This window comes from Ammospiza nelsoni, chromosome 23 (genome assembly GCF_027579445.1).
Source record: "Ammospiza nelsoni isolate bAmmNel1 chromosome 23, bAmmNel1.pri, whole genome shotgun sequence".
NCBI lineage: Eukaryota > Metazoa > Chordata > Aves > Passeriformes > Passerellidae > Ammospiza > Ammospiza nelsoni.
The window spans coordinates 1,462,606-1,485,113 of NC_080655.1; the positions used below are offsets into that span (position 1 = coordinate 1,462,606).

General features: G+C 43.5%; 1 protein-coding gene across 2 annotated transcripts; it reads right to left on the reverse strand.

The window, feature by feature from the left end:
• Positions 1-13: 13 nt before the first annotated feature.
• MAPK14 (mitogen-activated protein kinase 14) lies at positions 14-21,891 on the reverse strand. Of its 2 annotated transcripts, none has more exons than XM_059488171.1 (12): positions 21,391-21,891; positions 14,683-14,812; positions 14,299-14,357; positions 13,819-13,930; positions 13,285-13,314; positions 12,819-12,866; positions 12,294-12,408; positions 11,764-11,835; positions 4,243-4,322; positions 3,649-3,727; positions 3,196-3,369; positions 14-2,415 (listed from the first exon to the last, which is right to left on the reverse strand). In XM_059488171.1, exons 1-12 carry the CDS (start codon positions 21,504-21,506, stop codon positions 2,348-2,350), a joined length of 1,083 nt encoding a protein of 360 aa, XP_059344154.1. In that variant the 5' UTR covers positions 21,507-21,891; the 3' UTR covers positions 14-2,347. The 2 variants fall into 2 exon arrangements, with proteins under 2 accessions (XP_059344154.1, XP_059344153.1); XM_059488170.1 differs by lacking the exon at positions 4,243-4,322 and adding an exon at positions 6,333-6,412 and having other exon boundaries at positions 21,391-21,888.
• Positions 21,892-22,508: the final 617 nt, after the last annotated feature.

Here is a 22,508-nt window from a genome sequence, read left to right on the forward strand (position 1 = left end):
CAAGTACCAGCAGTGCAGTAAATCTGAAAAATAGATTTTATTTTTAACCAGTGGTATTGTGACATCTTATCTGGCATAACCAATTACAGCAAAATCCATGGATAGAAACAAAATAGCAGATCTCTGCTTTTGGGTGCAGCGTGGTGCCCAGGCAGCTGAGCACAGCACGGCACTGGCAGCAGGGAGTTTGTGCCCCAGGGGCTCCCTCAGGACAGACTCCAATGAACCATTCCCACTCACGCACACAGACACACCCACACGCACAACACCGAGAGGTTTTAAAAATCTTTAGCAATATTTCTGCATGAAATCACACTGTAGCATCTACACAGAAAATGGCTGATAAAAATAATCTTGCTGTAGGTTTACACAGTATATCTACATTTGTATTTGAATACCCAGCCTGCTGGCCCAGCAGAAAAGGGAGGCTTTTTGTCTTGATTTTGTTGGGCTGTGGAGAGTTTTATCCTAGAGCACAACAGAGCTGCTCTCTTCATCTCAGCCCAGACCTTTATTGAACTTTTGGCCTGAAGAGATCGCTGGGAAGTAGCCTAGGAAGAATCAATGGCTTTGTCATCCACGTCCCATCCCTTTGTGCTGCCTCTTCAAACATGGGGCAAAAACACTACAAAAACACTCTCTGCCCCACAGGTAACAAGAATACAAAATACTGCAAAAGCCTTTCTCCTCACATACACGGGTACACTGCCCACACAGGATGCCTGCAACAAATTAAATTCTAAAAATGTTTCATCCAGAAGCCCTAAAATTGGGCTCCTGAGTTCTCCAGCTACAGATGGAGCACACAAACATGCTGAGAAACCTCCCTCCTGCCAGTCTCTAACTCTGGGCACTTCACTCATGCAGAGTCCTGGAAAATACAAAATATTTGAACCATGTTTGTATTCAAACATACTCCCTTCTCATGTTTCCTCGGGCAGAGATCAACCTGCTAAGAAATAGCCAAGAAGCTCTTACGTGAGAGGATAAAAAAACTTCTAGTAAATGTTAGTTTTATGTATATAAATATTTGTATTTATAGATATAGACAGTGAAAGGGTGATTGTGTGTTTATGCATGCTTATTTCTTTGCTTTGGGTTCCAATACTTCTAAAAAAAATCTTTTCAGGAAATAACTTAAGTTCTGGCACAAGATACTATAGTCATTTCTTTAAAGAATGCTTTTTACATTTGATCTCACAAGAAACCTTTCCACCCAAGCTCTTCTCCTCTGCAGAGAGAAGGTCAGAACAAAGAAAAAGGTGCATGTTGCTCTGGTGTTGGACATGACATCCTTCCCTCATTGAAGCCTCTAGGATGACAGCTATTTCACAAGGAGCTGCAGCACAGCAGGAAGGGTGCTGTGATTTTATGGCACTGCCTGAGGTACTCAGCAAACATTTCACTGATGCCTGAACTGCCCCCAGTGCCATCCCCAAAAAGTAAGGACAAAAATCAAGCAGCTCTACATGCACATACAGCTACAACATGCAAAAACACACCACCTTGTAGGGAACAGAATACACAAACGTGTGGCTAGCAAGGATCTTCCCCAACCTCTGGCTCCTGGAGATAATGCTGAAAAGCCTCAGAACAAGAGGAGGAGGAAAGTGAAAAACACAGGAATACCCAATCCAGGGGTTGAAGCTGTTGCCTCAAAATTACTTCCCAATTACATTGAGTTCATGCCTCGCTACCTGGGAGCCTTCACCCTCAAGAACAGTGGGTCAGATTTCCACCCCAGCCTTCCTTTCCCCCTCTCTCCCCCTTTATTTAAGGCACAAACATATTTACAGTTTCAAACAACATCTTTTCATGTTCCAAGAATCAGACACCAGAAGGCCTCTACACTCTGCTGCACCAGGAAGATCTGGATGTAAATCACACACCTGGCATTGAACAAGGACATCCCTCAACCCCACCTTCAGTCCTGAAGAAAACAGAGGACTCTCTAAGACTATAAACCAACTTTCATTCTTTTTGAGGTTACTCAGTTGTAGGAGAATTGATAAATGGCAATGATTGCAACCAAACTGTCACTGTCACCTTGCTCACCTCGGCCCAGCAGTGCAGGCTGGTGGTGCACTGTTACTCCGGAAGAACTAAGTGCAGTCAGAACAGGTCTCCAGAGGCTTGCCCCAGGCTGTACACAGAATACAAGAGCATGCAGCATGTTTACATAGACTCAGCTTCCTTCCCTCCCCCCTCCCTCCCCAGTTCAACACACACAAAACCCCTCCACTAAGGAGAATATTGTTGTGATGAGGCACTTGAACGATAATTGGAGAGTCCCTATGAAAAGGCCTTCCCTTCACAGTGAGTGGGACAAACAGAAGAGAGCAGTTTCTCAGGACTCCATCTCCTCTTGGTCGAGCGGGGGTGGCACAAAGCTGATTACTTCATCATAAGTCAGGCCTGGGGGGAGAAGTGGGACAGAAACTCAGCAGCAGGACTGTGATAGCGCTACCAGTCACACCTTCATGCAAGAAAACCTGCAACAATCTCCAATGTTCTAACAGCATTTTACACAAAAAGTGTTGTTTAATTAAGACAAAGAATTAAAGAATGGTTACACCACTCTCAGAGACCAACACACACAATAAAAGATACTTCCAGAGCATTGAGGAGATGCAAGTTTGAAAACAAGGATATGTTTGTGTGCTCCTAGCAGTAACTAATTACCAGGGACTGTGCTAAACCTGCACACAGCATGTAGCAGATTCACTTAGTGTAAGGACAGAATCAACAGCCTGCCTACATTTTTATCACTTTCTGCTGTGCCTCTGACCATGGCTTAGCTGAACCTTACCTCATGGGATGGAGAGGAGACTGAGGGGAGACTCATCAAGGTGTGAGAGGGGCAGGTCCAATCTGTGCTCTCTGTGAGCAGTGACAGCACCCAAGGGAGCAGCTGGAGCTGGGTCAGGAGGGCTGGGTTGGATCTCAGGGAAAGGTTCTTCTGCTGGGCACTGCCCAGGCTCCCCAGGGAATGGGCACAGCCCTGAGGCTGCCAGAGCTCCAGGACTGTTTGGACAATGCTCTCAGGGATGCACACGATGGGATTCTGGACTTGTACAGGATCCCTGTGTAGGGTCAGGAGTTGGACTCCATGATCCTGTGGGTCCCTTCCAACTCAGGATATTCCATAATTCTACAACCACAACAGAAGCTGTCCCTCCCCTGCCCCAGACTCACTTTTCCATTCTTCAATCTCAAGCTCTCTGCTTTCAAAGGACTGGTCATAGGGGTCTGCCACGGGCTCGTCGTCGGGGTCGTGGTACTGGGCGAAGTAGGCGTGGGCCAGCGCCTCGGCGGCCGTGATGCGCTTGTCCGTGTCCAGGACCAGCATCTTCTCCAGCAAGTCCACGGCTGCAAGAGCACCAGACACAGAGCATCTCTCACATCAGCTGTGGGACTCTGCTCTGAAATGTAAAGCTTCTAAAGGCCCAACATGGATGAGGAATCTGTACTTTCTCAGGACCCACCATCATCCAGCATTTTGTTCCTCTTACACCCTTGGCCCACATGTCCTTCATAAACACAACCCTGCTCTGCACTACTCCTGCAGCCAGAACAAAGCTCTGGGAAGCTCCAAAGGACAGGACATGCTAGCTTCAGTTTCAGGAAAATTCAATAAACAGATCTTACCCAGGGGATTGGCACCAATAAAGACATTTTCAAAGTTCATTTTCGGCATGTAAGACAAAGACTGGATGTAGTTTCTTGCCTGTGGAAAGAAATGCTCCGTTGAAGTATCAGACAATATCCAGCCAGCAAAATCAAGTACTTTTCAACTATCCTGAAGCACAGGTTATTATGGTCTGTCTCCTTGCTTACTCTGACACCTATAAGCACATCAGCATTACCTGTCCCAACTAAGGCACTCAAGACAGTAGAGGAAGAGCTGACATTACTTGTGGCAAAGATTGGAAAGCAGAGAGGTGCAGGAAGAGCTGAGCCCCTGTGTCCCAGCAAGGCTGGGTGCAGCCTGCTGAGCTCTGCGGAGCTGCACAGCACAGCACACAATGCAAAACCAGCTCACAGCCAGGCTCTCCCAGTCTCACACGTCTGTGGCTGAGCACACACTGCCCAGATCTCACATCTTCCTTTAGTACCAAAGTCTTGCAGAAGAGCAGTAGTTAATTGCCCACCCCATGCCACATGCAAGCCTTTCATTCACGTAAGTGGAGAACACTGAGTGCAGCCCTGCCCTGCACTCCCCCTTCCTCTCTCAGATCTCACCTCGTGGCTGGGCATCCTGTTAATGAGATAGGCAGGGGGCGTTCCCGTCAGACGCATGATCTGCTGAAGCTGGTTAATATCTTAAGTGCCTCGTCAAGGGCTTTGTTAAAAACAGTGCAAAAACCATTTCAAACAGAAAACAGTCGCATACAAAAGCATCTCTTCTGCAAACCACAAGGCAAAAGCCACACAGGCAGGGACTACTGATTTTTTTCAGCTACCTGTGAGATGTTCAGCAATTTCACAAGTGAACACTTAAAGCAATGGAGAATCACTGCTCAGCTGGTAACTGCCAGTACAGAAAGTATTTCTGTCCAAGGGAAGGAGCATCACACTCCAACAAGGTTGCGTTCACATTTCCAGAAATTTTAAGCCATCAGAGTAGACGCTTCCTTTGGCTGAGGCTGCTTCACAAAATTTTTCCTGAGTTGTGCAGCTATACACAGCTTCAGGAAAATGAACAAAAATGAAAACAGAAACAAAAACTCTACCCTCTGCACTGGTTACCAGCTCTTTTTTCCTCTTGCTGCATAGAAAGTGCTTAAGTTTCTTGTGGTGCAAAGTGAAACTGGCTCACAACTGACACCTTCTGAACAGCTGAGTGCCCTTTGATGTGGGCTGGGTGACAGAAGGCATTAAATGCAAAATTAGCAAAACATTAGCATTGAACAGAGTTAGCCGGTATCAGTGAACAGGGAAAGTGAGAGTCAGTAAAGTAACACAGCAGAAAACCAGAATTTGTTATAGTGACACACACAAAACCATCAAACACTAGAGTTTTGCTTTCCCCATACAATGGATAAAGAGTAGAAACAGTATTTACTGCCCTTTTTTTTTTAAACAGACTTGCTTCAAACCAGGATAAGAACAATTATTATTTTTATTGTGCAATAATGTTTAAAAAAAGACCCACTTCAACTTACACATGCAAATTAATCTTCTGCTTAATTTAGTCAACCTTCCATCTTATGTCTCTTGCTAATCCCTGTACTTCAAACACCAGAGTAGTCCTAAGGTCAATTCACAGGGCAACCAAATCAATCTGGGTTATTCAGCTCTAATCTCTCCAAAGTTGGAACATCCCAGGTGTTTTACTTTGGTTTTTACTTTTTACTTTGGTGGGATGTTCAGCAAGTTGCCCAATTGATCCCAATTTGCAGTGCACATCCCTCCAGCAGGTGTTATTCAAGGCTAATCTCACATTTGTATTTACAGTCACTGTTACAGGAACATTAAGCTGCAGCACTACATAATCTTCTCACCACTTTCCACAGCTCTGATCCCCTGCTGCAGCTCACAAACTGCAGTGGCCTCAGTGCTCACTGTGCATTCACCTGCTCCTCCCTGGCTCTGATTTATTCACTCCTCCTTCAGGAACAGGTACAATTAAAGGCCATTTCACACTGGGTTTGCACGATTCACAATTTGAGATTCCTACAGCACAGCAAGTGCTGCAAATGGAGGTGACCCTCCCAGAGTGACTGCAGGAAGCCTTTCTGGTGCTCCCTTGGTCAAAGGGCCCCATACAGCAAAACCCACATAGCACAAGAGCAGGCTCTGCCGTGGGCCCTGCAACAGCTGCTACAGAAAGGCACCTAAAAGGCATTTTCTGCTACAAAAATAAAGAAATGGCAGCAGTGTTTCAGAAATTATTCACACTACAGAAGGGACTGTGTGTATTTAGAGGATAACACACCTGCTCCTATTTAGAAAGATCCCTGGGTATGCAATCTGGAGAAATAATAACTGAGACAAGCCTCAAGATCTTAGCTGTGAAAAATACTTCCCCAGTAACACCTGATGGTACAACAGATCACAAAGCATAAACCCACAAACTGAGAGAAAAGTCACGAAGCAGTAAAATGAGAATATGGAAGGATGAAATCATACCACGGGCAGAGGTAAAGAGGAATAAAGATCAGATACACAAAGCAAAAGAACTTAAAGCCATCCAAGAGCAAAGGATTACAAATGAAGAAAAATAACAGAAAATAAATCCCAACACATTCTACAGATAAGACTACAGGAGAACAACACACAAACTCGGGACTTCTGAAAGGGCAGATATTACAATCAAAGTGTAAACTCACAGACTCTGAGGAGATTTTCTTCAAAAGCTCAGGCCCTGGGGTTCCAACGAGTCTCAAAATGAGCTTCAACTGATCAATATCTAATGATGGACCATAAAGGAAAATGCTGGGAGAAATCAAAATGAAAAGCGCAACACATCACCCTATTAATGCTGCAAATTAATTCTTGCCAAGGCCTTGACTGAAAAGCTATTTTAGACAAACCATATTCACTCCTCTTGTTACAACTGAATATAACTGAGCTCTCTGGTATCAGACTGATTGAACATCTTGTCTGCAATACCCCACATGCATGGAATGGGGCACTGCATCCTGAACTATTTTGGAGCAGAAATCTTTAGCCCCAGTGGCAAAGGCTGAACTTCCATGCTCCCTTCACCCCCTCAGGCCCCACACCAAGCTGCAGTTCACAGGATTAGCTTGCATTAGTAACAGCTGAAGTAAAGCAGAAGGCTGCAAAGGGTAGGCACTCATATTAAGAGGAAAGTCAAGGCTTTTTGTGAACACCTTCCAAGCTCACTCAGCCACTTCTTAAGCTCAGGAGGTCAGGAAATGATTGGGCCCTGCAGCATCACCTCACCATGGGCACCCCCTGCCCACAGCCAGGGCAGCCGAGCTGCTGCAGCTGGCACAGGGTCCTGCCTGGCACCTCCTGGCACCACCAGGGCAGATCAAGCACCTGAACATCCCTCCTGCCCGCCAGACCTGCTGCAGCAGCAGAGCAGGGCTCGGGTTTAACACAGGTCTGTGGAGAGCTCTCAGGAGGGAGCACTGCAGGTGGAAAGAATGTTTTACCAGGAGCAGAGCTCCCAGCCTGAGCTGTCCCCTTTAACAAGGCCAAGGTGACAAAACAAAATTGAGGGGGGGAATTCCATCAAAGACACTGTTCCATGTCTAAATCTCAAGACACTAAGAAGACACAAAGGATCCTTTTTAAAACCATCAATGCATAATCTCCCTTCTCCCCTGAATTATCCTCCACAGGGATTTCAGACTGTCCATAATGTTCATATTTGCCTTTAAAATTATACCAAAGTAGTTACACCAATTTTTTTTAGACAATCTTGTGTTCTGGGATCAATGCCTTCCTGATGGCTGGAGATACAGCTGCAGTTCCTTCTTAGAGTATTTTTTAATTTGAGTACTGCAAGAACTTCAAAAACTGTCACCTGTTCAAAAAACCCTAGAAAACAACACAGTTCCTGTAATATTGACAAACTCTGTATGAAGGGAATCACCAATGCTTTGCTAAAACCACCATCTTTTGAGGTAAACTTTAGTCTAAAGTTTTATCTATCAAATTAATTAAGAGCTCTGGAATCATCACTTTGTCAGAAGAGCTGAATTAATTTTCCATTTGTAAAGTTACTTGGCAAACTTCTAGCTACTCAAAACACTCAAAATGTAAGAGTAAACCCAATATCTAGTTGGATTTAGCACAGCTGAATTGCAAACTCTGAAGAGTCAATGCTTAAAATGAGATCAGAATATGCTGTAGGAGAATCAGCAAAGGGCACTCTACTAACCACAACTGGCTCATTTAAATGAGATTTTCTTCAGAGCTATTTAAAACAGTCCTTACTTCTTGCACTTATTGTGCAAGCAGCAGTTGAAGTGCAAATTTCAGAGTGCTAACATGCCACAGCTCATTTTAAATATTTAATTTATTTAAAGGCATTTAAAAGCCTGTGCACTGGTGTGCCAACACTATTGCTGCCCTGTTTGCTAGTGGAAGATACTTCTGAGATAAATAAGGAAAAACAGACTGTGGAACTGGCCCGGCCAAAACCCAACCCTGCTTCTGGTTTTAGGCCTGCCATCTCTAACCTGCTCAACTGCAGCATTCCTTAACTACAGGGCCCAGCACCTCCCAGAGAAATGAGCCACAAGCAATAAAGACAGGAAAGAGATTTAATAAATACAAAGCAGGAGAAAAACACCAGCACATGTGCATGGGGAAGGAAAGCACAGCATGCAAACCCCAAGGGCCATCTTCAAGGTACTCCGAAGGACTGAGGAGGGATTCTAAAATTCAGAAAATAACCTGCTATCACCACCAGCAGCAAATCTCACAAGATTGTAATGGTTTATCCAGGCAAAGCAAAGTTCCAAGTTGTTTTAGCTGCCATCACAAGCAAGAACAAGGTGTATCAGAAGAATATGTAATTTCAGACTGGTTAGTTATCATGGAAGTTTCAGAATACTGAATAAAAACAGTAAAAAAAAAAAACAAACAACACTCTCCAGAGTTCAAGGGAACACAAAACATACAAAAATGCTAAACTAGTACAAGAAAAGCTAGATATTCTTATTTTTACTTTATATTATTTTGTGCGAGTCAAATATTCAAACAAAGTTAACTTTCCTGCTTATTTGTATGAATAATTCACATTCAGAGCTGTAAAACTTTAATATTTGTGTTTAACAGAAACTGATCTTGGCATCAGACAAATAAAACAATACCAACAAGAAAGCCTCAGCTAAGCCTCCCATGCACAGAAAATGCTGAGCTGGAAGGCACCCACAAGGATCAGAGTCCAATGCCTGAGGACTCTGATTTTCATCACCTCACTTTTTGGTCTCTGAATCCTTTCCCACAATCCTGATCCCCTTCTCCAGCTCCTGGCAGAGATTTCACCGGTATTAGAAATCCATCTTTCATCCAATGCTTCCACCCATAGATTACAATAGGAATAATTCAATTACCTTCCATTCAGTTGTAAATTAGAAGTAGTTCAGCAATCCTGCAGAGCTAAGCCCAAATTAACCACAGGGTTTTCCCTAAGAGTATCTCAATTCTTGCTTTAAGTCAATGACAGCTGTGGTTAGAATCTCTACAGATTCAGAGGTTTAAACTCAACATTCATTTTTCAGAGGCACAATCATCACAGACAGCACTGAAGATCCTCATTTCAGAGTCCCAGTTTTTTACTTACCTGACTAAATGAACTCACAGCTTACCTGCACTGAAGGGGTGCATCCCAGGCTGTACACAGAAATAAGTGAGGGACTGTAAATAACATCCCAGCACTTCTGCCAAATCCTTGCTGAAAGGGACCAACAATACAACAAGAGAACCATCTGAACAGGGGATGATCATCCTGAGGAGCCATTACATATTCTGTCATTCTAATTTTGGAAGTGTAAGGCTCACACTTGAGAAAATTTACATCTTGAGACTAAAAACCAAGAACTACTTCAAATGTTCAGTTGTCAAACAGGAGCAATTTCCAGCAACACAAAGTCCCATTGCTTCCAACTGCACAGGGAATTTTCTAGAGCTGGATATGGATATCACATCCTTGGCTACTGGACACAAGGCAAACATACCTTGAATTATTCATGTTAATATTAACTCCAAAGTCAGGAAGTCAGCAATTGTACAGTGACACCACAGGAGGAACAAGAGTCTCTGCAAATCTGTGGGTACACTAAAATTAAGGGCCCAGAACTACCCAACAGGATCTAAACCTGGAAAACCCCTTCAACTCTCTCCTAAAGTAATGCACATATAAAGATTTCAAAGAGCCTTCCAAGACAGGAAGAAACCAGAACTGACTTATCTTAATTGTGCTTGCTGTCTTTAGATGCCAGCAAACCTGGAGTGGGAGCTGCCAGCCAGGGTCCTTTCCAATCCTTGGGTAAGAGTTCCATGCACAAACAGGATTCAGAACCAACCCTGCTCCTCTTTTAGTTTTAAACAGAAGCACTGGAAGAATTACACTACTACAAAGTCTAAGATAGGAAAGCATTGGGTCTGTTTCTTAAATCTAAGCAACTCAAAACAGAAAGAGCATTTAATTAAAAAGCATTACTGCCATTTGCAAACGAAATTGAGCATTTAAAGTAAATCATCACAAGCATCTGCTGGGAGACATAAATGAATGAAGTACCTTATTATGATAAAGCAAATAAATTAGCTCCTAGAAGTAAACTTCATTTTGCATTGCAGATATCAGTGGCTCTAATTTACAGCTAAGAACAGAGTTGGATAAAAAACTTCTCAGACTTGGAAGAATCACCATTTTGTTCAATTCATAAAAACCACAAAATAAATCAAAACCATGAAGCATTTCTTACACATTGCAAATCCTATTACAAATATTTTAGTTGCAAGCATCAAGTTCTTTAAAATCTGAAGTGTCACTGTTGCTAGGGTTAAATAGCAACAGCTTAAAGGCTTTTGCTTTGTTTGAATGAACAATTCTTGGTATCTCAGTTTTTCTTAAAAGAAATTAAAAAAAATCTGTCCAAACCAACCTACACATGCTGAATCAACAGATAAAAATACACCAGCTTTGTTTAATTCAGTTTCTGCATTTGACAAGAGAAAAATACAGCAGAGATGACTACACAGCACAGTACAACAAATTCAGAGAGAAATTATGAGATGGAGTCAAGCAGAAAAATAGGAGAGGATAAAGTTAAAGCACATTGAAAAGAGGTGACACTGTGAAAGCTGGAATGAAAGCTTCTCCTCAGGAGGGAGTTTTGGAACCCAGATGTTTTCTGAAGGTAAATAAACAGCAGGCAGCAATTCCAACACCAGCTTCCTTTTCATCAAGTGCTAACATACTTAAATTCACTGACACAAATACTAACAAATTAACAGAAGTTATTAAAATGAACAGACTGTGGTTGAAATAACAAACTTTGGTAAAAGGTGGGCAATGTTATTTTCTCTGGCAAATGAAAGCTCAATCTCTAGGCAATGAAAAATCTTGCCAGTAGTAAATCTCACCCCAATCTTGTGTGGCTGAGCAAAAATTTTAAGTGCAACAATTTGCATTAAGTCTCACTTCCAATTTCCTGGGGAAAATATGAGCAAATCTCATAAAGTTGTCTTAAATTTGCCAAAGTGTCCTACCCAGTCCAGTCTGATGAGGCAAAAAAAATATTTTGGAAAGATCTTATTCAAGGTTGAATTCTCACATCAGTACAAGCACACTGTGAAAGGAGGTTCACAGTCAGGCATGGAAATGGAACTTAAACATTGCAGAGCAATTTTAATGAGAACCTTGGCACTAAAGAATTTGCATCCACTGCTTTCACAGCCAGGATACCTCCAGGAGAAAAGAAGAGAGGCCAGAAGGGAATCACATTTGCAAGAAAACTGAAGCATGACAGGATTCTTGGCAGACATCCATGCAAGTATTAGCTAGAAACTCAACTAATCAATTTAAATAAACTTAAAGGAAAGTAACAGAAACAAAGAGTATATAAATCTAATGATGACAATAGACAATAAAGAGGAACAGATGTGCAGCAAAATCAAGAACTCACCTCTTTGTACTGTGAGTAAAAGAAGCCATTAATTTAAAAACAAACAAACAGAAGTCCATAATTAAACCCAGAACTTATTTTCTTGTCAACTATGTGAAAATGAAGATCTAATTTCAATTTCAAAAAAGAAATTACTTCTAAAGGATACGGTCTGTGCCAGGGAACAACGTTCTTCCAGTCAACAGCTCAGCCATAATGCATCCCACTGACCAAATATCAACTGAACAAAATAAAACAGAAAACAAAACGTGATGCATAAAAATACAGCCTGAGCAGAACCATCCCATCCAACCAGAGCAAACAACTCTGTCCTGAAACAGTCCCATGGCAGTTTTGTCATTTCTTCACACTACAGCTCCAGACACTCTCCTCAACCAGACGCATCCCAGTCACTTATTTTAAAAACCACTTTGGTAGGAAAAGCAAGGATAAGTGCTGACAATATTTTGCTGATTGCAGTTTCAAAAGTTCAGATTCCTGGTGAATGCTACCACAATGATTCTTCACTTCCATTTGACAGAAAGTGGTTCCAATACCAACTCCAAAACATAATTACCAGGAGTGGCAACTTATGCAATCAAAGGGAGATGCACGTGGCAAGGACAACCTCTTTTATTTCCCCCTCACAATTCATAAACTTGACAAATCAGAGGATTCCTGTGCTGCTGAAGGCATTACCTGTCTGGTTGTAGTGCATCCAGTTGAGCATGATCTCAGGGGCCCTGTACCACCGGGTGGCCACGTACCCGGTCATCTCATCGTCCGTGTGCCGCGCCAGCCCGAAATCCAGGATCTGCAAACACAAAGCAACACTGCAGGGCAACAAACACCCAGCACAAACACCAAGCAAGCACTGGCTGGGGACAGGCAGGTGGGAGAGCTGCAAAAACACGTTATGAAACCAAATTTCACAACCTGGGACAAGACACTAGGCTAGAACAGCGTAGGATCGACAATCAGAATTACAGTTGGGTATCTTGTCTCCAAAACAAGGAAACACAAACTAAAGCTGTTAACTCTGCACTTGCATGATGATTCACTAAAAACACAGGAGCAGATACAAAAACCACATCCTTACAACTCTACAGCTGGGAAGCACATTATTACTTTCCTATCAAAGTACTTTCAAAAGGAATTGTTTTGACACTTAAGTTGTAAGGGACATTCACATGACACTCAAATCAGATTTTTAAATTACATTACCTTTAGCTCACAGTCTTCATTAACAGCTAGGTTACTGGGTTTTAAATCCTAAAAAATTAAACATCAGCATTAACAGTGGAGTATGTGTTGTTTCACGAGTCTGAAGTAGGTAAAATTGTAAACAGAGATAAAAATACAGATTCTAACTGAGGGCAAATACTTTGGATAAATTATTTTATCAGAGTGAGAAATCTCTTCTGTGGTTCTCAGAGGCATCACATATAACCAAATATTCATAAACGCAAAACTGGTGCTGCATATCTGTATCTAAGAGAAAAGCTAATTCACAAAGGAAAATTATGGATCTTGACAACCACTTCCCCTGTTCAAACTTTTTACTACTTAACCAAAAAAAAATTTCAGAGAATTTTCTCTGGTTTCTCTTGGTGCTATATTGTAAAATTCACGCTTCATTTTTTAAAGACATCATTTCACTACAGGAAACAATCTTAGAATGAATACTCACCCTGTGTATTATGTCAGCTGAATGGATGTACTGTAAAATAAGATGAGACAAAATTTATGTAACAGTCCAAGCAGCCACCTCCTCATCTCTTCCCTGGAAAATACTGCCCTAGCCCAGCCCACACAATTCAGATACTCCAGTCTGTCAGTCTGTCTGTGTGTCTGTGGGTTTCACCAGGTGGCTGTTCCAGTTTGCCTCTCCTTAGGAACACCCAGGAGTGCTGCCACACGAGTGCAACAACACAGTAAACAAAACTGAAGAAATGGAAAATTCATTGCCAGAGAGAGGGCATCACAGTTCATAATTTTCTAGATTCTGCCCATAGGAACACATAAAAATGACAGTAAACCTTACTGATGCAGAGCTCCAGAGAGGCAGAAGTGAAACAACAATAATAAAACGTTATTCTGCAATATTTTAGGGAAGTTATAGAAGCCCTATGCACACATCTGAATTGCTGAGGGTGTAACATTCACCAGGAACTTCCACCCCCATGGTGAGCTGTCCCCATGCAGGGAACACAGGGACACTCACCTTCAGGCCCCGAAGGATCTGGTAAATGAGGAACTGCACGTGGTCATCAGTGAGCTTCTGGCATTTCACAATGTTGTTCAGGTCTGCTCCCATGAGATGTGTCACCAAGTACCTGTGAACAAAAGCAAACACGTGGACTGTGAAGCAATCTCTTGAATAGGATTAGGATAAAAATTCCCCATAAATCTCCAGTAGCAGAGCTGACTGTCCCAAAGCACGTTGCTCAATGGAACATAGATCGTGACACTTTAAATAATGTAGCAAATTAGTTCAGTGATTCCAACTGCACTGGGCAGTAAACCACAGCAGGTGAACAATTCTGACAAGTCCAACAGCTTAGGATATACTGTGACTTTGTGCTGGAATTCAGGATTATTTGTGAGTGATGGCAGACAAATTAAAGAGACAAATATTTCTGTTATAACCTGGGAAAGGAGATAGAAAAGACATTTTATTGCAATTTTCAGAGAAGTTACCTACACATCATTGAATTCTTCTAGTGATTTGGCAGGGGTGAACACATCCAACAAGCCAATCACCTGAAAAGAAAACAGTGAAGAGAAAAGCTGTGAGATATATTTATAGCAGTTACTAAGATCCTTTGTGGCACTGAAGTATTTATTCCGGCAGATGTTTCATTTCCATCTGTTCAGTGTTGTGCTTCATGCAAGCTGACAAAGCCTCCTGGAACTGGCAAACCTGATGCAGACACACGTGAGAGCTCTGCAGCTCCATTTACTCCTTCACATCATCATGAACCAGATACTCCAATACCTTGGACTGCATGAGGAAAAAACCACATGCAGCAAGGAAAGAGCAATGCTGCAGGCTGCTCGGTGCAGCTGGGGCTGTGCCTGCACTCACATTTTCGTGTTTCATGTGCTTGAGCAGCCGCAGCTCCCGGTAGGTTCTCTTGGCGTGGATGATGGACTGGAAGGGCCGCGAGAGCTTCTTCACCGCCACCCGCAACCCCGTCTTGGTGTCAAAGGCAGAGCTGCAACACAGAGCAGAGCAGGAAAGTCATCAAATGAACTCTGTGGGAACGCCTTCAAATCCACACTTCTTCTAGACACTGAGTTACAGGCAACACCATTTCTCCAATGAAAGTGATTCCTAGGTATCCTGGTCCATAACCTGCACACCACCCAAAATCTGCACAATTTCGCACAACTGTTGGTTTCTGCAGAAAATGTTTAAAAGATGAGTCTTGTCCACACAGTAAAGGGAAATCTTGTAGAAAGAAAGAGAAATGTTTATGACTGCTGCCTGAAGTGCTCTTAAACATAATCATGCACTAAAACTCTGGAGAGAAGAGCACTTGTAAATACTACCACTATTCCTAAACATACTTTCAAACATGACACTTGATCACAAAATGCTATGCTCAAAATACTATTTTCATGGATTAAATTCACACAAAAAATCCAGGACTTTGCCTAATAAAATCAGTTATAATTAAATTTCTTTGGTAAATCTCATCCAATCACCAAGTTCTGTTATACAGAAGTGCCTGGGAATGAATGATAAGTAGCTGTACATGACCAAAACTTGTCCCTTTAGCAGAAATCTTGCACATACAAGTAGTATTTTTTCTTAAGAGCCCATGAGGACTTATTTAATCCTAGTCAGTAACTATATACATATATATACATACATATATAGAGAGGGTACAGTAAAATTATATTTTAAGTAATTTCTTATCCAATTATAAATCTCTGGTCTGTTAAAAAGGAAGGAGGAAGAGAAAGAGAGGATATGAAATCAACACTTCACTCAAGGCAATGAATGTGGGGAAAGTATGGAATGGAAAGAGTCATACAAGGACAATACTGGTTGATTTTCCTGTTGTATTTATGCTTCAGGTGAACTCCTGGTTCCATTTAAAAGTGAGTATGCACTAGTTCTTGGTAAACATCAAGCAGAAAGGAATGCTACATATTTATAAAGTGTTAAATATAAAGCTTAACTAACAAAGCTCAAAACCAATCACAAGAGCAGGCCTAGAATAAACCCACAATTGCATATGCAAACCACAACGCCCACCCCACCAAAGGAGCTATGTGAAATAAAGGCAGCTGTCATTTGCTTTTAAAGAATTAACCTGCAAAAAGACTCCTCATCTCAGATTTGCCCAGGTTGCAAGGAATTTGGTAAGTGAAATAGAAAACAGAACAGCAGCAGTGACCCTTCCCCCAGGCCCTGGCAGCAATGGAAAATCCCTCAGTGCACAGTGGAAGAAGAGCATCTCCCTTTCTATAAAGGGCATGCACAGAGTGGAAAGACCTCTCTGGAAAACACAGGGAGGACACCAGGTCACAGCAGCAGCAACCTGCCAGAGCTGAGTTACTCAAGCTTCTCACACTGCCTCAAAAAACACCCCTGAGCAACTACTTCCAATGCAAGTTATCCTCTACACCTCAGCCAGGCACACAAAAGAAGCCATCCAGCATTCATTTTTAATGTTGATTTCAAATTCTCAAGTTTTCACACATCACTATGGAAAAAAAAAAAAAAAATCAATGTTTAAGCAGCAACACTTCATGAAATTGAGAATTCAATTTTTTTCAGCCTCGGGTAAAAATCACCATCTTGCAATACACAAACATCTCTAGATTGGCCTGAAAATATATGCCAGAATTTTACTGATACATAAGGTGTTTTCTAGGACTTAGAGCAAAAATAAGAGTAACCATCATCATTCAGCACATGCTGTTGTAAATTAGTCATGGATCTTCACCAGTTTCCAAACATTTCAGGTACAAAATGCAGCAAATACCAGCAACTCTTTCATCTGCAAAGAAGGTGATCCTCTGCATCTCAAACCTCCACAGACAAATTTCTCTTTTGGTTTCCAAGATTTTGAGATTTCAGAGCCACCAGACACAAAATAAGCTATATCAGGATTCAGATGAAATTGAATTTCACTTTTTGTTATTAAATGACATTTTTTGGAGTCATATCAAGTCACTGTGCTGCTGTAGCAGCTGTACAACCAGCAGTACTGGTTAAACAGCACAATGCACAAGCTCAGGAAAGAAAATTCTGTGTAATTGAACGTTCACAATCTAGACTTGAAGTCAGAACACAAAGTCTGGACATATTTGAGGCCTAAAATCATGCTGAGTAATTTTCTGCCAGTACAGATAACTGGCCCATGGTGCCTGCAGAGTACAGAACAGCTGTCAGCTGGAGAACACGGTAAAGAACACTGAGCTGCCTTTCATCACAGACTTTAAACAGCTGCATTACATCGATCACATTGCAGCTAAAGAAGCCCAATTAGGAAAAAATGACATGATCCACAGTTTTAAATCCCTTTTAAAACAAGATCAGCACAAATTTAGAATTTACCACACTTTTTTTTTAACCTCTTACATAGCACTGAGCTATGGCAAACGAACTGCATCCACCTCACCCCAAGTGAGCTAAAATTACAATTCTGATCTAACCTGAATTGAATCCAGAACACAGGAGGTAGAAGAAAACAATTACTTTAGAGAACGAAGCAACAAGGTTAGTTATGAGCACAATTTATTTAAATATTAAATAACCAGAATGTTAATTTCTGTGCAAAGGCTATTTTGCTAAATAGAAGCTGCTCATTGCTAGTGCCTCTGCAAATACCCAGGCTAACTGAATCTCCTTAGAGCTGGAGTTAATTTATTCACTCCTAATCAGACAGAAAAACACAGTTAGCACCTGACAGTTTATTATTGACTGCAGTCACTTCAGTCACCACCCTCCCAACACACTATAAAAGCTGCAAATATCAATAAAGGTTGCAAATACCATTCTCCTGCGCTAGAATTGCTTCTGCTTCTAAGAAAGCTGCAACAAAAATCTCCCTGTAGGACACATGCTCTCAATAATTTCCCTTCATATCCCAAGTTGCCCTACAGTCCAAGCTCCTTGCCAGCCCTGTCAGAGCTCTGCTCACAGCTTTTCTGTGCCTGCCCTTCTCCCACTCAGCTCCCCTCTCCCCACACATCTTCTGCCAACCCTTCCTGTGTGGCTGCTTCATCCCACTCACTTTTACAGCTCTGTTCCTGCCACTCCTCACACATCTACCACACCTTGCAGGAGGAGCAGGCACCTGTCCCTCCAAGCACACACAGGATTTGGAGGCTTGCATGCTTTGATAAAGGATTAGAAAAAAAATCCACAGAGGAACTGTGGATTAATAACACAAATGTGCTATTTAGGGTTATTTCATTTCCTCTAGACCCTAATGTCCTAAAATTTCTTAGATCTATAATGTTTCTCTAAATTCTCAGTAGCCAAGAAATTCAGACTCAGTGTCAGTACAACTGTGGGTTGAAATGGGAAGAAATCACAGGTTTTGGAGGGCTGTATCACTTGACAATCTATTTTTAAAAAGCTAAAAAAAAATTCTTATGCAAGATTTTGAGGAAGAGTAAGTCTTGGCCATTCAATCCTTTCCAAATTAAGGCAATACAGATAGCTTGCAAAGCAACTAAACCAAGCCCTTTATTTTACAAAAGCATCAATACAACAAAGAACAGCTGCAACAATATAACAATTAGTAAACTAAGATTTACCGAATGTGCTTCACAGCCTTTTAGAAATTGATGGGAAATTGGTGAAAACACCATTCTGCTTAGCTCAGAGCTGCCTGAACTGATGCCAGGAGTCGAGACTTCCCTCCAGCACAGGCAAGAAATGAAGCAATCCTCCAAGTGAAGTGAGTCACCAATCAATCCCATCCCTGCTCAGCAGCTTCCCGCTGCAACGTGTTGGATTGTCTGGGCCCCTCTCCTTACATGAAATATTACAAAATGGATATGTCAGGAGCCCTTTTTCAATGCACGCCTGGTTACAAAAGCAAGCAAGAGACTGTGTTGTATAAATACACTAAATGTTGCAAGAATGAATGAAAGAGCATTTCATACAGCAGATGCCACGGCAATTGTTATGTGACTTAGGAAGAATCAATCTGAGGATGTGTGTAGATTTTTCTCAAAGTTTTGGAACTGAATCTCTATTTGTATCCCCAACATTTGCAGTTTTTAAAAAATGGATCCTGAAAAACACCTGAGCTGGCCATTTGAACCTCATTCTTCCAGCACTGCACCCTTCAGAAAACCCTGCAATATTTGCTCTCATTTCAGGCAGGGGCTCGGGCTGCCTGCAGAAATGCCTCTCCCTCCATCCCTGACTCCCAAAGTCAAGTTTGTGCATTAGGGAGCTCCAAACCAGGCTCACAGCACGTTCAGAGCAGCCTCCAACAGCTCCCCAGTCTGAGTGACTCATTGGCACCTTAATGCTTTCTTTTCTATTCATTTTCCTCTCCACCTTCTGGAGATTCCTCATTTTCAAATGCCTCATTTTGACAACTTAACAGAGCATTTGATTACATTTGAATGCAATAATGCAGTGAACAAACTATATTTACCATTTTAAGGATTGTTCAAACACCACTATGTACTATCCCAACAGGTATGCACCAAATTCCAAATGAAACTTTTTATTGGAGAGAAAAAAAAATCTCCAAAGGGACAGAGCAGAACAAGTCCTTGCAGGAATACCATAAATAATATGCATCACCACTTGCAGCTTAATAAATGTCCATAAATATGCAAACATTTTTGTTGTTTTCTTGAATTTTTCAATTCTGACATACTTTCCATATCACAACATCTTTTCTGAAAACTATTTTTAGAAGAACATACAGGAAGCCATTAACATGAACTGTAAAAAGACTCTGCCACATGTCTGAAATTGCTTCCAATACAAAACTGTTTCACTTGGTCTGAACAAAGTTGCACAATCTTTGAAAGCTTTGACACAGCAAAACAGGAAATTCATGATGCAAACTCTTTAGTTACTGGCTGAAAACAAACTTTGCAATATTACATGTACAGAGGAGATTGTAGGGAGGGGAAGAGAAAATGGGAGTGGGGTGTATGATGTAGGATCAACCTTAAAATACAAAGGGCACAGCACGAAGCAAATTAATTTCCCATTACATTTCAGGAGTTGCATAACTCTGTGACACTTACAGGGGTATTTATCAGCTGTGTTAACAAGGTCCTTCTTTCACCAAAAGAAACCTGTCTATTCCCTTCCAATCAAAATCATTCTATAATTATGCTTTAAAAAAAAAAAAACAACAACCAATCCAAAAACACACCTCGGCAAGCATACTGGTTATTCTTGCTACAAAATTGACCAGCCTAGTTTGCTTTTATGAAATGCAAGCCTCTGCACACTGCAATCACAGCATTTAAAAAAAATGCAAGTTATTTAAGCTCAGCTTACCAACAATCTTATAACAGGTTAAGAACAGCTGAGCATTTCATTAAAACTGTAGCACGTGCAAAGGAACTTATTTTCTTTACTAGCAAAATGCAGCATGTGTCCCTCCTTATAATAAAATTGATACCCATAGTGTAAATTTGCACACTACATTAATAAAAACATATGCATGCCTGCTCGAACACAACAGCAAAGCAGCTTTGTAATTATGCACCCATAGTTCAAAATTCTGCTCACACTTTGACAGAACCAAAGAACACAGAACAAAACCCAGAATGCTCATGTGGAAGATGTTTCTTAATCAAAGGAGGCAGTAATCTGTGAACATTTAACTAAATTACTGCTAAAGTCTAGAGTCAAACCGATTGAAATACCACCTTGTCTTTAAGCTTAAGCAAAGTATGCAGCTCCATTTATGTTTAATGATCCACCGCAGCTCAGCAGAGAAGCTACAAATTAAGGACGTATTGTATCTCACACATGCAGCCTGGTTTGTTCCTATTGGGTAAGCATTAAAAAATAAACTCTTCCAGCTCCCTGTATTTCTGCAGGTCTCACAGCAGGACTTTACTCTCCCAGGGAGCACATTCTGCAGTATGTGTATTGCAGTAATTCCATAGCAATAAAACGAGTCCTCCTGTGTTCTTCTATTATTGCCAAGAAAATATTGGTGCTTGTAAATGCACTATAACAAACCAGGAATACAAAACCAGCCCTCCCAGCCTTCTCTCTATTTCTTGCCTATCAATAAATTCCGGATGCAAATACAATTGCCTCAAATATAATCTATCCTTCAGGTGCAGAAAGAAACTGGGACAAGAGCTGCCAAGCCCTCAGCTCTTCAAAGCCAGCTATGGGGGGGCTCCATCCCTCTGCACTCCCCACCTCCTAACTGCAAGAAACCTCGCTGAAATTTGTCCATATGAGCTCATTCGGGGCGGGACGGGGGGGCCCGGCAACGACACATTATTATCTTCCCCTGCAAAAATGTTTCAGAGCCACCTGCCATGTGGTGCAATGCCCGACGCATTCCAAAGACCAGACTGCGGCTTCCCGGCAGCACGGCGCGTAAAGCCGGGCAGGAAAAATGTCTCTTGCAGGAGGCTGGTGGCGAGCTGGGGGACAGGAATCCATAGGGAACAGGAATCCACAGGGGACAGGAGCTCCCGGGGGACAGTGGAGCGCCGCTCGCCGCGGTGCCCACCCTGGGTCCCTGCAGGGCACCGGGGGCCGCGGGGCGGGGCAGCGACCTAAGGCGACCTCCCCCGCACTGCCCCGTCCCCTCCCTGCACTCACCAGACGGAGCCGTAGGCCCCGGAGCCGACCGGGGAGAGGTTCTGGTAGCGCTCGGGCACCTCCCACACCGTCTTGTTCAGCTCCTGCCGGTAGAACTTGGGCCGCTCCTGAGACATCTCGGTTGCGGAGCCCGCCCCGCCCGGCCCGGCGGGAGGGGGAGGCTCTGCCTGCGGCTGCAACAGCACCGCCGCCGCCACTACCTCCTTCTCCTCCCGCAGCGGCAGCAGCGACTTCTTCCTTCCTTCCTTCTTTCGCTCCCTCCCCCGAGCGCTCCCGGGCGGGGGCAGCCCCGCAGCAGCGACGCCCCCGCAGCCGCCGCCGGCCCTTCACGCCCCGCCCCGCGCCGCCGCTGCCCCCCTCCCACAGGCACGGGGGGCGAGGCCGAGCGCGGCCGTGTCACCGCCTTCCCCCGCCGCTCTCCCTCCCCGGGCTGTGCCACGAGGGGCGGGATGGCTCCGTGCGGCGCGGCCGGCGGTCGTGCGGCCAGCGGCGAGCGAGGCGGGGGCGCCGGCGTGCGGGGCGGAGACGCGCTCCCGCCGCAGGTGGGACGGCGCAGGCGACACCGCAGCCGCCGCCTCCGCCGCTCACGCCCCGCCCCGAGCGGCACAGCCCGGGCGGCGCAGCCGGGCTCCGACCCCGGACACCCTGCACAGCCCAGGCAGCCGCGGGCACCGGCCCCGCCGTCCCTGCACAGCCCGGGCTCCTCGGGGCCGCGCTCGCGAGAGCTCCGGGCCCTGGGCACAGATGCCCCAATATGGAGCCCGCGCGGCCGCGTCTCGCGAGAGCGGCGCTGAGGGCGGCGGGGCCGGGCCGCGTCCCGCCTTCCCCTCAGCGAGCGCTTCGCTTCTCCTTGAGCCGTTCTGAAAGTAAAAAGGAAAGGAAAATAGATAAGAAATCTTAGCTAGGGCAGCACAGGGTGAGTAGCGGCGTGCCAGGGTGTATCTCAGCCCTAGTGCGCCTGAAGCCTTGCAAGCTGTGTGATTGTTCCTGTGAAGTTCCCGAAGATGTTTTGACACACCTCACTCTCTGTGGTTTGGAGTGGCTGGGGCATGTGTACAAGGCAGTAAATATAATGCTGAAGTCCCTGATATGGTATTAGAAGAAACAGGTCTCAGTGA

What these genes read in the sequence shown, in the direction of transcription:
- MAPK14 (XM_059488171.1), bottom strand. Translation starts at nt 21,506, where the DNA reads ATGTCTCAGGAGCGGCCCAAGTTCTACCGGCAGGAGCTGAACAAGACG. An exon ending in CTAGAAGAATTCAATGATGT is followed by an intron (nt 13,931 to 14,298) that starts GTAGGTAACTTC and finishes TTTTGTTCACAG; the next exon opens with GTACTTGGTGACACATCTCA. An exon ending in ATGAAGACTGTGAGCTAAAG is followed by an intron (nt 12,409 to 12,818) that starts GTAATGTAATTT and finishes TTGTGTTTGCAG; the next exon opens with ATCCTGGATTTCGGGCTGGC.